General features: G+C 44.2%; 2 protein-coding genes across 2 annotated transcripts; both read left to right on the forward strand.

The window, feature by feature from the left end:
• Window positions 1-922: 922 nt before the first annotated feature.
• On the forward strand, window positions 923-5,598 carry dlb (deltaB). The gene is made up of 7 exons (XM_080483024.1): window positions 923-1,199; window positions 1,287-1,526; window positions 1,634-1,691; window positions 1,814-2,071; window positions 3,226-3,587; window positions 4,233-4,449; window positions 4,745-5,598. Exons 1-7 carry the CDS (start codon window positions 1,149-1,151, stop codon window positions 5,455-5,457), a joined length of 1,899 nt encoding a protein of 632 aa, XP_080339150.1. The 5' UTR covers window positions 923-1,148; the 3' UTR covers window positions 5,458-5,598.
• A 4,040-nt stretch (window positions 5,599-9,638) lies between these two features.
• Window positions 9,639-16,252, forward strand: ppp1r14aa (protein phosphatase 1, regulatory (inhibitor) subunit 14Aa). Its single transcript, XM_080482543.1, has 4 exons — window positions 9,639-9,965; window positions 13,467-13,547; window positions 13,696-13,731; window positions 15,875-16,252. The coding sequence occupies exons 1-4, from the start codon at window positions 9,768-9,770 to the stop codon at window positions 16,049-16,051; spliced, it is 492 nt and encodes a 163-aa protein (XP_080338669.1). The 5' UTR covers window positions 9,639-9,767; the 3' UTR covers window positions 16,052-16,252.
• The last annotated feature ends 642 nt before the right edge of the window (window positions 16,253-16,894 follow it).

Below are 16,894 nucleotides of genomic sequence, written 5' to 3' on the forward strand. Positions count from 1 at the left end.
CGTTGATTACCATACAGCTGTTCGCATGAGGGCCAGACAAAGGCAACATGATATAGTCCAAATCCCTCCCAATACACACACACACACACACACACACACACACACACACACACACGCACACCCACACAAACACACACACACACACACGCACACACACTGGGTAACTGCTAGACGCACAACTCATCCGGGACGCGCCCACTCTTTGTCACCTCACACGCGTCAGAGCAATTATAATGTTGGCTGTAAAGAAAGAAACAAAGAAAGAAAGAAAGAAAGAAAGAAAGAAAGAAAGAAAGAAAGAAAATGGAGCTGAACTATTCTTTCCAGTTCCTCCTGACCTGATGTTTGTTTGGAAAAAGAGAAGAACACTTTCCAGAGAATGACCTGCAGCTCTGAGCAACTTGAAAAGTGATGAGTGACGCGCAGGAGGCCTGAGATCTGGAGAGTTATGACACGTTCACACTAACACGACTTTGTAAAATGTTTATACTGAAACACTGTTGATTCTTTAAAAAGGATCATTTTATTTAATTGCTGTCTGTTCAGTAACAACTTCTGTCCCATACATTTATACATATCAAACAAAGTCAAACTGACGAATTACTTTTGGAGAAACGTTGTTGTTAAACTTTCATCAGCCCTTCACATCAGGTCTTTCTGTTTTTCTTTATTTCTCAATCCTACTATCTCCATTAATTTGCATTATTTTCTGGCAGATTAAGAGTCATGGAGCATATCTACCTCATGCCAGCTTCATATGCATATTCCTCACCACTTTAGTCCAGATGTAATGTGGGTTGTCTAAATCCCCAGGCAGGCTCCGCGTGTCAGCCTGCTCCCCTGAGGTCTGCCACGGCTCCACCTCTCCGCGCGTGACGCGCCGCATCGCAGGGTATAAAACCGCCGTGCGTCTTTACGCACCAGAACCCAAACAAGCCGGAGTGTGTCAGGGATAGCAGGGAGGAGAGGAGTACCAGGAGGACTAAGCAGGCGATTAAAGGATAATAGACACTTGAGTAACTTTTTTTTTTTTTTTTTTTTTAGATAACTCTTTTTCCACGCTTTGACACAATCTTTTTTGGGGAATATTATTGCACACGGCGAATGAGGACATTTACTTAGAACAGGACAGCGAACTTTAAGAAGAAATGGCGCATCTACACTTGAGATATCTTCTGGCTTTGGCCTTAGTGCATGTAGTAAGTTGACTTCTGCTTGCGCCAAACTAACTGTAAAACTCGTCTTTGCGCATTTGTTCTGTGACTTAACTTTTCCTGTCCCTGTAGGTGTTTTCATCCGGGGTGTTCGAGCTGAAGATCCATTCCTTCCACACAGCGCAGCGCATCTGCAGGAGACACCGGGACTGTCACATGTTCTTCAGGATCTGCCTGAAGCACCCGGAGGACGTGATCTCCGCGGAGCCGCCCTGCACCTTTGGCACTGGACACACGAACGTGATCAGGGCCGATCACACTTCGATCTCGAGCAGCGCGCCCATCAGGGTGCCTTTCCACTTCAAGTGGCCGGTGAGTGAAACCTCATGGGTAAACAAATCAACTGCTGCTGCACTTCTCTTCTACACTTATCCAGGTCAGGTGTGTGCGTAAAACTGACGCACTTTTTCATGTTATAGGGGACTTTTTCGTTGATCATTGAAGCTTGGAACGCAGAATCTCCCACTGAATACACAGGTTGGTTGCTTTTGCTGCATCTTCATGTCACCAGACACCTGATCCACGGAGGAGTTTAATAAAAGTTTATACTTGATCAACCTGAGAAGCGTTTTGTTTCAAAACTTCCCTTCGCTATGCAGACAACCAAAACAACCTGGTGAGCCGCTTGGCGACCCGGAGGAGGCTGGCCATCGGAGAGGACTGGTCCCAGGACGTGCACTTTGGCGAGCAGAGCGAGCTGCGCTACTCCTACCACGTCTTCTGCGACGAGTTCTACTTCGGAGACGGATGCGCAGACTACTGCCGGCCGAGGGACGACACGCTGGGACACTACACCTGCGACGAGGAGGGAAACCGCATCTGCCTGGAGGGCTGGAAGGGAAACTATTGCTCTGAACGTGAGTGTGGATGAACATGTGGCCGCTTGGCCCCCGAGGCCGCTGCGCAACGCACCGAGATCCGCTTACCAGCTGCTCATCTTATTAAACTTAACGGCCTTCTGCTGTATTCAGTCATTATGTTAATGTCATATTTATTCACTTCAACTTTTAATATATCTCACCTCAAGCAACTCACTTCTTCATTAGAGTGAACATAGTGATGAAGAAAATGAAATAAACTGAATATATATAGAATAATGAACAAACAAACAACCATACGAATGAATAAATAAACTTTTTAAAAGGTTTGTATAATTACATTTCTCTCCTTTCCTAAGGGGGGAAGCATTTTGAAATAATTTTTAATGAGAAACAGCAACTTATTTCTTATGAAGATAATGAATGCAGGTCATTACACTGAAGTAATAATTATAATGTTAAAAAAAAATCCAAACATTTCTTTTGCTCAGAAATTTTATATATGTAAAATTAATATGAAGCAGAATCAAAGAAGAAATGGCCAAAAAAAACAACAACATAAGGTATATTTAATTTTTTGTGACCCCAACGAGTTCGACTATGACTTTGTTGTCATTTATGAAGTAGAGATAAATACAGACTCTTGACGAGAAGACATTAAATATAAATATTACTCAGTAAAAGATAATATAAAGAAACTTCATTCAGTTAAGAAATTTGACACGAGTTGCTCCAGTTTGGTAAAGGCATGGATAAGGCTTGTTTTTATCTTCTTCCCTCAGCTTGTGATTGATATTTGATCTCCTGTAGAGACGCTGAGCAGGAATCTTTCAGAGTTTTTCGTCTTTTATGTGAGGACTTCCTGTGGTGTTGTGTTTTAGACAGTCAGTGATGCTCCATCTGTCCTTTGTTCTGTTACAATGAGAGAAAAAACTGCGGCCCCCGTCTCACATGCATGTCAAGGTGATTGTGTGTGTGTGTGTGTGTGTGTGTGTGATGGGGAGGAGATAAAAGAAAGCGTTCTTTCCTGCAGTGTGCCTACCAGCTGCTTGGGTTAATACTTAACCAACAGTGAAGTCTGGAGCAGGACGGGGTCAGACAGGGGGCCCTGTACGTGTGTGTGTGTGTGTGTGTGATGTATAAGAAGGCGTACCCATTGTAACCACACACCCTCCCCTCTCTCCCCCCTCTAGCCATCTGCTCAGCGGACTGCAACGAGAAGCACGGCTACTGCGAGGCCCCCGGGGGCTGTACGTGCCGAATGGGCTGGCAGGGCCCCTCCTGCGCCGAGTGCGTCCGCTACCCAGGCTGCCTCCATGGGACGTGCAGCCAGCCGTGGCAGTGCAACTGTCAGGAGGGCTGGGGGGGCCTCTTCTGCGACCAGGACCTCAACTACTGCACCAACCACAAGCCCTGCGCCAACGGGGCCACCTGCACCAACACCGGCCAGGGCAGCTACACCTGCACCTGCAGGCCCGGCTTCGGCGGCACCAACTGCGAGCTGGAGACCAACGAGTGTGACAGCAACCCCTGCAAGAACGGAGGCAGCTGCAACGTGAGTGAACAGACACATGAAGTGTGTTGAAGTTAAGAGGAACGCGAGTGGCTGGAAGAACAGAAGAATAGACACACGGGGATGCAACTTAAAAACAAATAGCTTAACACTATAGAGTAGGCCTACACAACCGTGTCAGTAAAGAAAATGTTCCTTCACACATCACACTGTAAAAGTTGTAATCTTCTCTAAAAATGCTGTGTTTCAAAATACATTAAAAATGGGTTGCACTCTCCACACAATCTGTTACACATAACTCACAAAATACCAAATACAATGGCCATAATCCCTACCTCACGTTATACAGTGTCTTTATCTTTCCTCTATCAAAGTAGAAAAGCACTCACCTTTCTTTTACATTTTATTGAAACACACAAATATATTATGTCGCCATACCATGTTGTAGCACAAGAGGGAGCAGTGGGTCACCCTTGCATCAAATCTGCTGTCAATATTTAAACACTGGTGGATGAAATTTGGAAACACAACAATTATAAAGTTGAAAGCAACTTCAAGGCGGCCGAACAAAGCTGTGAGAGCCTCACTAAGGACAAGACTGGGAGCTACAGGGACTCGTTTCCACCAGCCGTCTGGTAAAAGATGTGATTTGACCTCTGACGTGAGGATTTGTCCTCCATCTTGCAGGACCTGGAGAACGACTACTCCTGCACCTGCCCGCAGGGCTTCTATGGCAAGAACTGCGAGATCATCGCCATGACGTGTGCGGACGGTCCCTGCTTCAACGGAGGCACCTGCGTGGAAACCATGACGGGGGGCTACACCTGCAGATGCCCCCCCAGCTACACCGGCTCCAACTGCGAGAAGAAGCTGGACCGCTGCAGCAACAGGCCCTGTCTGAACGGTGAGTGAGGGGCGACACCTGGTGGTCAGAGAGCAGAACGACAGCCTGATGATGGGTCATCATCAGGCTCGTCAGAGGCCTGCTGATGAGCCACTCATCATGCAGCGGCGCTGAAGCATCAGAAACTCGCAGGGTTATGGCGCCTCGGGGAGGAGAGTTAGGAAAGTCTTTGTCAGCTCTCCTGCAGGCGTGAGCTGGCAGCAGGAAGTGCAATCTAATTAACGCTTCACTTTTAAACACTTGGGCAGAATCTGATGCACCGGGGGCTGAACAGAGTGTTTCTCTCCCTCTGCAGGTGGCGAGTGTCTGGATCTGGGCCAGAGCATCTTGTGCCGCTGCCAGGCGGGCTTCGCCGGCGCCAACTGCCAGGTCAACGTCGACGACTGCGCCTCCAGTCCGTGCCAGAACGCAGGCACCTGTCAGGATGGCGTGAACGACTACACCTGCTCCTGCACCCTGGGCTACACCGGCAAGAACTGCAGCGTGCGCTCGGACGCCTGCGGCGCCCGCCCGTGCCAGAACGGCGGAACCTGCTTCACCCACTTCACCGGGCCGGTGTGCCAGTGCCCCAAGGGCTTCATGGGTCCGAGCTGCGAGTTCACGCTCCAGCCCAGCTTCAAGCCCGCCCTGCGCCAGACCTCCCAGCCCTCCTCCGCCGCCACGCTCACCATCTCCTGCGTCCTGGCCGTCCTGGTGCTGGTTCTGGTGGCGGGCATCGTCTTTCTGAGGAGGAGGAGGAGGCTGCAGGGGAGGAAGCAGCTGAACGACATGGCGGTCTACAACGACCTGGAGACAGTCAACAACCTAGGGGGGAGCGAGAGGGAGGCCTTCCTGGGGCCCAGCGGCCTCTTCAAGATCAGCAACAGCGCGCCGAGGCTCTCCCTGTGCGTGGACGGGCGGTCCGGGTACCGGCACGGCCCGGCGGAGAGCAGCCTGGGCCGGGCGGAGCGGCAGGACTTCCTGTGGAGGGACGAGGCCGGCCTGGGCTCCGGCGCCGGGATGAGATGAAGCTGCAGGGAAAAGAAAAGTAAGGAATCTCTTAGCACTTGTTGCTCCGCTCTCTTCATGGACACGTGGAGAAAAGGAGCAAATCCATCGTCTTCAGCTTCTGCTGGAGCCACAGAAATAAATGATAAATGTTCAGTGTGGAAGAAAAAGAAAAAAGAAAAATTTCAAAATGGAACTGTTGTGATGTGGATGATTTACAAAGATTATTGAGAAAGTGTAAAGGGCAAAGCTCTTCCATGTTTAAGACCCAAAGAGACTAATAGTGTGAGCCACAGTTCATAGGACCTACAACACAAACCAAATACAGGAGGACACGACTCTCTGAGCATATTTGGAAAGAAGAACCTGCCCAAACTTTAATTTTCATGGTTACTCCCTTTAATTTGTTCACTTTCTTTTTTTATTTTCGACGCAGAATTTTGTTTTGCTTTTCAATCTTCCTTTGGCCATTTTTTCCTTATTGTGTGTACCATCATCTTCTTTTATCCTTTTTATATTATTATTTATTTATTTGCGGACTTGTGTTCATGGTTTCACTTTGTCACAGAGGTAGAGATATATATATATTTATATGATGCTGAATGAGGACCGACGCTGGATGCTGTCACTGGATGTGTTTCTGTGTGAAATATCCCAAAGACGGAGCGGACAGGGGGGATATGAGGAAGATGTGCTTTATCACACGAAGTCAGTCGTTGATGTAATTTCTATTTATATATAAACATGGATATATATGAGATGTGCTACTGATCATGTTGCTCTTTCATGTGCCATTTTTTTTGTGTTCATGCCAAAGTTTGTGTTACGTTTCCATTCATATTATTTAAGTTCATCATGTTGTGATGTGGAATAAAAAAATTTACATTGATGCAACGCGGCAGTGAACGTTCTGTCCCACAGGTGACAACAACAGTGTTCTAGAGGATTTAAACGAGAAGAGGTGACTAAAGTCCACAAGGTTTACACCGGAGGTCTGCAGCCTGTTTGGCTCCACAAAGATTTTACTAGATTATACCTGAATAAACACTTTATCTTATTTCTGTGACATTTACACACCAGATTTGTTTTCAAAAAGACTTTTGTCTCTTGGATAGAAAAGTTTTAAAGGAAATAACTTCAAAGGAAAAAAAGCTAAAACAACTAGAATTTTGAAAAGTGGAAAAAAAACAAGCAAAACTGCTTCAAAACAAGAAAATAGCTAAAAATGACATTGGAAGGTGAACTAAGTTAATAGTATTGTTGAGTTTTTTTATTCAAATTTCACATGTTTTAAAGGGACAGTTCATTAAATGTGAACTTCTTCATAATATAGTGATATTTAGTTTCACTAAAACAAAGATGGATATTTAGAGTTTTAGTTATTTATTTATGTTTACCAATCCAGCCAACTTGTGATCAAATCGCACAGCACTTAGCCCCTGAGGTAAATGAGTTTGACACCCCTGGTCTCATATTTAACAGGGAATTTTTTTTTTACAAGATTCTAAAAAGATTTTTATTTATATTTTTTCAATTATAATTTCTAACAAGCCGTGTGAAGTAGAAAACGGCTAAAAGAATCATTTAAGCTCTCAACTGCTCTAAATATTACCAATTAATTAGAAGTAATGTTCACAATGAATCAAAAAGAAAATGAATAAAGTCAAATTTTCAATAATTAATCAAATGCTTCACTAAATAGTATAATAAAATCAAGATTCAAGCACAAAGCGAACCAGTACCTTGATATCACCCCGAAGAAGCTCTCAGTTTGAAGAAAAGTTGATTTCTGCTCTCGTGCAAAGCTGTCACATAGTAAAGCTGTTAAGAAAATTTGACGGTGGTCAGAATCAGTGATTGCAGGTCTATTTAAGTGACGTGGTTCATTGATTCAAAGAAGAAATCCAGAATATCAACACTTGAAAGCTTTCAATTTTCCACATTTTCCCCTAAACTGATAAGATCTTCATGAGCTTTTCATGTCTGTTCCGTTTTCTTTATGTTCATCTCACTAACGGTTCAAATTAAGACTCAGAGTCCTCTATTTAATCACAAGCACATTTTTATATTATCTCGGCTTGTGTCAAGTGACTGTCGTCACGTGGCTGCCTTACTTCGCCAAGCTTACTCTGATCAACGTATTTCAGATGTTTTGTAGCTTCACTTCCTTCTTCACTGACTTTGTTACAGACTCGGGTTGATAAAACACCGTGCCAGCCATCGCAGGTATGCCATCTGGAATAGTCTCCCTAATAATTAGAATCTAATCGAACTTCCTACCACTCCTCCTCAAAAGATGAAAACAAGAACAACCCTTGTGTGGCAGGGAGGTGATTAAGGCCCTGATGGGAATCAGGTGTGCTGCCTCACCTCTCTGCCCATAAAGGAGGAGCCACCCGGACACCTGTGTGACAGGTGGAAGAGACACAGGCAGGACTGTAGAGTCTGCATGTGAGAGTTTGGGGTTTTTGTTTATTTTGATAAAAGAAGTATGGATTTTGAAACCCCTGACTCCGTGAGTCTGTGGGGGTACCTAACGGTGGCATGCTAAACTGCCACACCTTGGTTTCTCTTCAGCACTATAGCCAGGCTGACCAAAAAATAAATAGAAAATCACAACTCAGTGGAACCTCGTATCTCTTTTACTTTGAACAGTAATGATGTTGTAAACGTTGTCAATGACTAAATTCTAGCTATCTGGGATAGAACTGAAGACATAATCTGTAAAACTGTCGATCAAGCACATCTTCAGATTTGTCAATAGAACCTGATTTGTAGTTATCCAGCTTCCATAGAGCTTTGACTTATCCTCAATTATGACTTCATGTAAGACAGCTATGTGACCATTTATGTACTAATGACCTATTTGGGTCTGATGAGTCAGGCTACAGAGTTCATCATAGTACAGAGACACTCTGGTTGAAGTTACTAATGATCTTCTGAAGGCCTCAGACCCCCTTTTCCCCCAGAACAGTCCAATTCCCCCCTCAGAGAGAAGTGCTGCAGTGCAGATGCCCAACTGCCCAGTCTGCAGAGGTCAGGACCTCACAAATCTTTTTTAAAGAAAACCGCAGCTATAAAGCGATCAGCCATTACATTGTGACCACTAAAAAGTAAACTGATTAATCCAGTTTTTATTTTATCGCCTGTTAATGGGGATTTTTCTGAACAAGGGTGGATATAGTGAACAAACAAACCTGCAGCTCCTGAACAATGTTCCTCTGCAGAGTTTAAGACCTCACAAAAAGGCTCAGGGCTGATTTGGCAGTAAATGGGAAACACACAGTTTTATGAAGGTGGACATGATGTAAAAGGTATGAAACCGATGATGAAGGCTATTAATTCTAACCCCAAAGCCCTTTACCACTGCCAGGTTTAACAGTTTCTACTCCACATCCAGACTCAATACAGATCTGTTGTGTGTCACAAAGATGCTTTTGTATTTTATTCCCCAGGTTGGCAAAAATGTTTAAGAATACATGCAAAACATCAGGAAGTTTGGCTAAAAAGTATTTGAATGATTATTTGAATCAAAGAAGAATGAGGGCCATTGGAGCTCCAACATGGTTCAGAGTGTGAAACTCTTCATCCGTCCATGATTTAATGTGCAGTAACCAACAACTGAAGCAAACTCACTCATCCTATTGTAAGACTTAACCTCCAGTTAATTGGAGTTTTGAACTGCGGCAGGAAGGTGAGAAACGCTGACATGCACAGAGAAAACATGCAAACACCACATACTTGTAGAAACGTCCCAAGCCAAGAGTCGAGGCCCGAGCTCTTCTCTCTCTGGGCGGGACGGGAAACGACCACTGATCCACAGGGGCAGCTGACATAACCTGAATATCCTGAAAACTTTGTAATTAATGCCAGAAAATTACAAAAGTTCTTCAATCAGCGGGTTACATTCTTCCACAGCTCAGGGCTTGTTTACAACAAACACTTTGACTTTCAGCCGACAGCAGACAGCCACACCTATCGAACTGCAACCCAGGCCAAAGTCATTCTTATTGTTTGTGGGTTTTTTACTGTCTTGAGATCTCAAATCATTTCCTGCAATTTAGAGGAAAACAAATGACTTCCAAGGAGGAATAATTGCCGGACTCACGCAGGGAGAGGGTGGGCTGAGCATGCAAATCAAGGTTAGAATAAATAAACAAATGCGCATGTGTAGACAGTGTCGTTGTATCTTATGAATAAACATCCCAGAACGGGGTTGAAAAAAACAAAACGTGTGGCCGGCAGCACAATGCGCCGCCGTCGCCTCCGTGCGCTCCTTTCTTCTCCGTGCGTAAAGACGCACAAACCAGTCCGACCACTCCTGCGCAGAGATGGCAGCCGAGCGGACCGGAGCGCAAGACGAGCTCCAGTCCGAGGCTAGCGGCTGGCTTGAGGAGGAATACGGGGGATTACATGCCCCGAAGCGCCATGCCAGGGTCACCGTGAAGTACAACCGGAAAGAGCTGCAGAGGAGGCTCGACGTGGAGAAGTGGATCGACGACAGTCTGGACCGGCTTTACGCGGGTCAGGTACGGTGGCCAGAACGAAGGGGTTGGACTGTGATCTGATGTTTTTGATGTGGAAAACAGCTAAACAAAAAGCCTCAAAATTCTTCTGAATTATAGAATAACAGCAATAAATATGTGCAATGAAATACAAGCTGAATTGTGAGACTGATTCAGAAGTGGTAGCGTCAGACTGTCCAGTCCTCCAGTGATGGACGAGGTGTTTCGCTGAGAGCAGAGGTGGGGCGGCCCGCTTCTCCTTACAAGGACACTCATCCTGTAGATGTGAGGTCCCTTTCCCCCAGATCTGTATATGTCATTAAGACGTTCTGCCTTACAAGGCAGCGTGGGAGCGACAGGGGGAGGACGAGGGGGTGAGGAGGGAGCGCGCACGCGCGTCCTGGAGGACGTAAACACTCCACATCTGGCTGCTAAAGCACACGAACTCTTCAGAGAGGATGAGGGGAACGAAAGGAAAGTTTGTTCTGTGAAAGTGAACGTTTGCAACGCCAGTTTCCATAAAAACAAGTTGGCACAGCAACCCTTCTTTTATCAGCTGTTAAAGTGAGAGACCGAATCAGACCAGTTGCTGGAATGTTGGACAGTAATTCAAGTCACTGATCGACATTCCTGAGTCTTCTTTCACAAGAGGTTTGATTTTATTTTATCACGCTGGAGTGGTGATGCAGCATGTGGTTCATTTATCCTGCTGAACAGGAGTCTTTTGGATGCAGATGTTGCTGTAAAGCTTCAGCAGTGATGGAGCTTTTCTTTTCTTTTTATATTTTAGCACCGTATTAATCCCCAGAGGGGAAATTCCATCCCGAATTGACCCATCGGTAGCAGCACTCAGGGGGAGCTGGAGGAGCCGAGGGTCTTGCTCAGTGCATGTTTTTTGGGGAATTTGGGAGGAAACCGGAGTATCCGGAGGAAACCCACGCACACACAGGGAGAACATGCAAACTCCACACAGAAAGGCCCCGGGCTGGATTTGAACCCACGACCTTCTGTAAGGCAAACCACTGCGCCACAGACATTAATGCAGAGGTTCTCCTATCGTGGGATGATGAGGCTTTCCACTGAGCCTAGATCATACTGTGTCCCCAGATTCTGCTATTGCATCTTTTCACTGATTTACAAACATTTTTCACACAATAATTCTGTAATAATCACTGGATTTAGTGATCCATCGGTGTTGAAAGTCAAAGTTTGAGGCTTGTAGAGGCTGAACAAAGCTTAAAACTTGATCTGTGGTTTTGGTTTTACACTTAATTTGACTTTGTCTCATCGACGCCGACCCCAGATTCTCTTATTCACGTGTTTTTGAATGAGACAATTACAAGTTTTACTCGCAAAATACTGACTTTGAAGGTGATGAAGACATGACGAAGAGGCCTGATGGCACGGAACGTGCAGTGGTTTGCACGGGTGGGTGCAGTGGCCCTCCATTCTGCTGCTACAATGACCGTTTGTTCAAACTCAACAGGCCACTGTTGCTGTATTCTGTGGACGTTGTTGTTTGGAGCTCAGAGCCTGGAAGCTTCTGATCATGCAATGTCGCCTCAATGAGAAGCTTTCAGCTGAAACAATGAGTCTGTAGATTATATCAGACATTTGTATTTAACGTGATCTCGCTTATAAAATGAACAACGAGACGTTTTCTCCTTGCATATCAACTCAACCTAAAGTACAAGTTTATCATCTTCATAAGCCCCTAAAAGGTGTTATAGACTGATCAGTATGAGATTGTTGACTTAAGTTATACACGTCTATTCTTTCACTAAATCATATTCTCCTCTTTTGGTATTTGAACAACCAACAAACAGAAGTTTCCCCAGAGGAAAACCGTGACTGACTTCAATTAACTCCCCATGTTTTCCTCTTGTGATTTGCATTTCTGACATTCCTTCAGTTAACAGACCTCAGCAGCAAAACTGCATCATATGATAGTATGGAAATTCTACTTTGGCTTTTGGTGCTTTACTTAAATTAGAGTATTAATGATATACTGCTTCTGGAGAAAAACAACACATAACTCAGTTTGCATGTTGAGGAGTAACTGCACCTAAAAGTGCACGGTGCAAACACAACGTCACTGATCCTGTCTTTATACTAACCTCTCACACGAGTTTAACTTTTTAACTCCTATTTGTTAGAGCACATTTTGATTTACTCAATAAAGTGACATGAATCTGCCTCAAGGGTCTCGTTCAAAGACTCCAACTTTATTTAAAAAAAGAAACATGTGGTCATTGTACCTCGAAGAGTCTGAGATTAAATTAAAGAGATTGGATCTCATTTGAAGGATCTAAATAACGCTTCTGTTTTAAATCGGTCATATTATGCAAAATTCACTTTGTAAGAGTTTTCCAACAGAAAAGAACAGTTCAGCCAATCCCAATCAAGGTAGGCCCTCCCCTTGACTCCTCCCACAATTAGGCAGCTCTGCTCTGGCACATGGCACCACCAGAGGAAGTACTTCCTCCTCTTCCCAAGATGGGCATGTGTGGGCGGAGCCAGTCCAGCTCACACAGACACAGCAGATTCTGAATGTAGCTCCTATGATCCAATATTCAAATGAGGAAAATCAAGGAGGAGCTAGAAACTTAGAATACTGAAGGTTTCTGGACCGACCAGACCAGGAGGAGGAGGAGAACAGGAGGAGGAGGAGGAGGAGGAGGAGGAGAACAGGAGGAGGGGGAGGAGGAGGAGGAGGAGGAGGAGGAGAACAGGAGGAACAGGAGGAGGAGGAGGAGAACAGGAGGAGGAGGAGGAGAACAGGAGGAGGAGGAGGAGGTGAACAGGAGGAACAGGAGGAGGAGGAGGAGGAGGAGAACAGGAGGAGGAGGAGAACAGGAGGAGGAGGAGGAGAACAGGAGGAACAGGAGGAGGAGGAGGAGAACAGGAGGAACAGGAGGAGGATATGACTCCATTAATGTTCTTTTCAGGTCTAAAAATGCAGGTGGAGATTAAAGGTTTTAAAGATTCTGGGTCTCACAGCTTCAACGCTTTATCTGAAAATTAAAGCCAAAAACTGCTCAGAGAAAAGGAGAATATTTTCTTCCATTATTAATTCAATAGTAAAACAATAAAGTAAAAAAAAAAAAAAATCATATTTCCACATTAAGTTCTGCGAGAATGAAGATTATAACCAAGCATTGTATTGAACCGTGTTTCTGGTCAGTACTTTGAGTCTAGTTTTATTAAGATGTTATGAAGGAAAGAAATCGGACCCTTTTTGTTTGAAATGAGCAGATTGGTTAATGTCTAATTCTTCCTTTGTGCTTCGTTATGATCAGTTTCTATGACTTAATCAAGATTAATGGAACTTTTTCATGTTCATTATTCAGTCAGGATGAATGTTTATGGAAACATCATTAATCTCAGCTCATTCAGTCTTTTTCCACGTGTGATGTGAATGTTTGTGTTGTGATAAAGATAGATTAGTGATAGATTAGTGATAGATTAGTGATAGATTAGTAGCTGCGGTGTGCCGTCCTGATTTGTGTGACTGTGTGACTCCAGGAGAGCGACATGCCAGAGGAGGTGAACATCGACGAGCTGATCGACCTGCCCAACGCCGAGGAGCGAGTCAAGAAGCTGCAGGTAACGCCGACGCTCACCGACGCTCACCGACGCTCCGTCCAGGACTCAGTTCACATTGTTTAGTCTTTAATATGTCAGAATACAGATTCTATGTGATGACGGTGAAATCCTGTGAAGAAACAAGTGATTCTGTGAACGTTTGTTTCAGGAGCTTCTTGAAAAGTGCAGCAGCAGCAGCACAGAGGTACGTTTGAACTTCTGAACTTCTCTCAACCAACGACTGATCCACACACACACACACACACACACACACACACACACACACACACACACACACACACACACACACACACACACACACACACACACACACACACACACACACACACACACACACACACACACACACACACACACACACACACACGCACACACACACCTATACAAGGGCGCTTCACAAGCCTGAACAATCGCTCTCTGTCACTCCTTTTCTTTCCAGCAAAGACGGAAACAAAGAGTCTTTCTGGTCAGACGTTGTTCTGCTCGCTGACGTAAACAAAGGAGGAGCAGAGACGCCGGGACTCTGACACTGTATAACTTTAATTAAAATAACGAAGAACAGGGGGGGAAAAAAAGCTGGTAATGAAAATTCTAAGTGGTGCTTTATTCAGTCCAGAACAGGAGGAGTTCCACTCCTTCTCTATCTTAAAGTCTCCTGCTTCTTCAGGCTGTTTATTTTCAGTAAAGAGGCAGAATCAGAGCTCAGAGACGGTCTTCAGTCTCGTTACAATGCCGACGGCAGAGAGCAGAGCGACAGGATTCATTTATTACCTTTGCAGACGTACGTTGGGGTGAAGGTTATGTATTTGGCAGCATGGATTTATTTATTTATTTATTCATTTATTGGTTTGTATGCATGTATTTGACCAACTTTGTCGCAAAAAATGACTCACCAGAATTGCATGAAATCTTCAGGGATGATTTGTCATCGTCCAAGGACCAGTCGATTAGAGCTCTGGATGTTAACGGTCAACTGCTTTTAAATAAATTCCCCCAAAACTGCAAAAACAAAGTGGACGAGAGAGGCACTTCAAAGGAGAGGTCAGGAAGAGGTCCAAAACGTGTTTTCTTCATAACATGGTCAGTTTTAATCCGATTGATGTCAAAACAAAATGTTCAGTTATCCTCTAACGTGTCACATGATGCAGTGACGTCATTAACAGTCGGGAGGTAAAAAGGTTAGGGGGTCACAGAAATGGTAAAATAAGTGTACATCAATACAATTCTCCCCATTCTGGACCTATGAAGGGTGTGGAGTGTAAACTGCGTCTGAAGGAGCTTTAAGGTCGTCCTCCTGTGTCTCTGCTTCTTTTAAAGGCCTTTTCTTCCATGTAAGGACACATAAAGAGAGAAACGATTCAAAGGAGACTGATTGGACGACACTGGATGTTTGTTATTTTACGTTGCGCCCTGAAAAGCTCTGTGTTCGGTCAGAACTGGTTGGAATAGCTTCTTCCTTTTTTTGGGGTTGTAATGAATATAATGAGGATTCAATTTATTTAAACTCGTTTGAACAACGTCAGATTGTTCCAGCCAAACGTCCGTCGTCATAGAAACCTAAAAAAACAAAAAACATTTCACAAGTTACCATTCCCATGTCTGGAAGAAATAAAAACTAAATGGAGTAAATTAAACCTCTGATTTACTACGACTAAGAGATTTATGCTTATTTTGATTTTAGCTGAACTTTATCTTCATCCAGAGTAATCCACCACTTTGTAGACAGAAAAGTTCATAATATTATAGTGGTGATATGATGTAAAATCCTCTTCCTGAAGGTTTTCCAGCAGTACTACTCGTCCCCATACCTGGACTAACGTCCCAGAAGTGAAGACAGTCTGTCCTCTCTGTCCCTGGCTGGTTTCAGGTTTTAAAAAGTGTGTTGCTCCAACCAGCCAATCAGAGATCAAACCCTATATAGTGTCATCGGGGGTTTAGCCAATCGCAACCAAGGTAGGCCCTCCCTTTTGATTCCTCCCACAATTAGGCAGCTCTGTTCTGGCACATGGCACCACGAGAGGAAGTACTTCCTCCTCTTCCCAAGATGGGCATGTGTGGGCGGAGCCAGTCCAGCTCACACAGACACAGCAGATTCTGAATGCAGCTCCTATGATCCAATATTCAAATGAGGAAAATCAAGGAGGAGCTGGAAACTTAGAATACTGAAGGTTTCTGGACCGACCAGACCAGGAGGAGGAGGAGAACAGGAGGAGGAGGAGAACAGGAGGAGGAGTTTAACCTGGATAATATGACCTGTTTTTAAACGTCAGCGTTTCTTCCTCGATGTGCCGTCATGTCGCTCTGCTTGTTGGGACTTTGTGCTTCAGGCTTTCATCACGGAGCTGCTGGTGAAGCTGGACAGCGTCCAGAAGCAGGACGAGCTGCAGAGCGAAGGAATCGAACACCCGGTGATCTGCCACAACACCCACCGCCACGAGCCGTACCACTTCAACAGCCGCCAGCAGCACAACCCCCACCCCCGGGGGCAGAACCAGACCCTCTGAGCACACACACACACACACACACACACACACACACACACACACACACACACACACACACACACACACACACGTTGGACTATTGAAAACAAAGATGGATGAAGGATCAAGTGACTGTAACACTTCGTGTAAAATCTGCTTGTGGAAACTTTGTCACTTCTGTACATTGATCAGCACCAATAAAGATCAGTAAAGTTCACTAATAAACTGTGTCGTTCAGTTTCTGCTCCACCAGGATCAACGGATCACTAGTGGAGATAGTGGCATGTTTGTTTCATTGAATCTCAAAGATTTATCATTTCAATTTTTTATTAGGAGGAAATATTGTGATTATTATAACATAAATTTGAATTAAAGAATATAATCACAAAGTTGTGTGACATTGCAGGATGAATATACTTTAATTGCCTATACATGGTCGTATCTTTTAAAAATACACAAATTATAGCTTCTATTTAAAACTCTGGATTTAATGGATTGAAGATCAATTATATCAGCCACTCCGTTTTAAATGTGATTTATTTTAACAGGAGAAACTAAACGATTAAGCTTTGTTAGTTTTACATCACATCAGTTGTTTAATTGTCATTAAACAAACAAAAAGATACGAGGTTTCTGTGTAATTGCTGTTACTTTCAACATCTTGGGCTGGAAAAATAAAATCACATTACTTTGCTTTTTAAATATTACAAAGACAAAATTAAAAAAAAAAAAGATAAAAACGGATTTCAACACTTTGCTGTGTCCTCACTCATTCCCACCATTTTTTTTTTTATGTTACTGAACTTTAAATCATCATCAGTGATAATTATCAGCTTTAAATGCCGTTGATGTCATAATAGAAAA

Source organism: Lipophrys pholis (genome assembly GCF_963383615.2).
Source record: "Lipophrys pholis genome assembly, chromosome: 16".
NCBI classification, from domain to species: Eukaryota; Metazoa; Chordata; class Actinopteri; order Blenniiformes; family Blenniidae; genus Lipophrys; species Lipophrys pholis.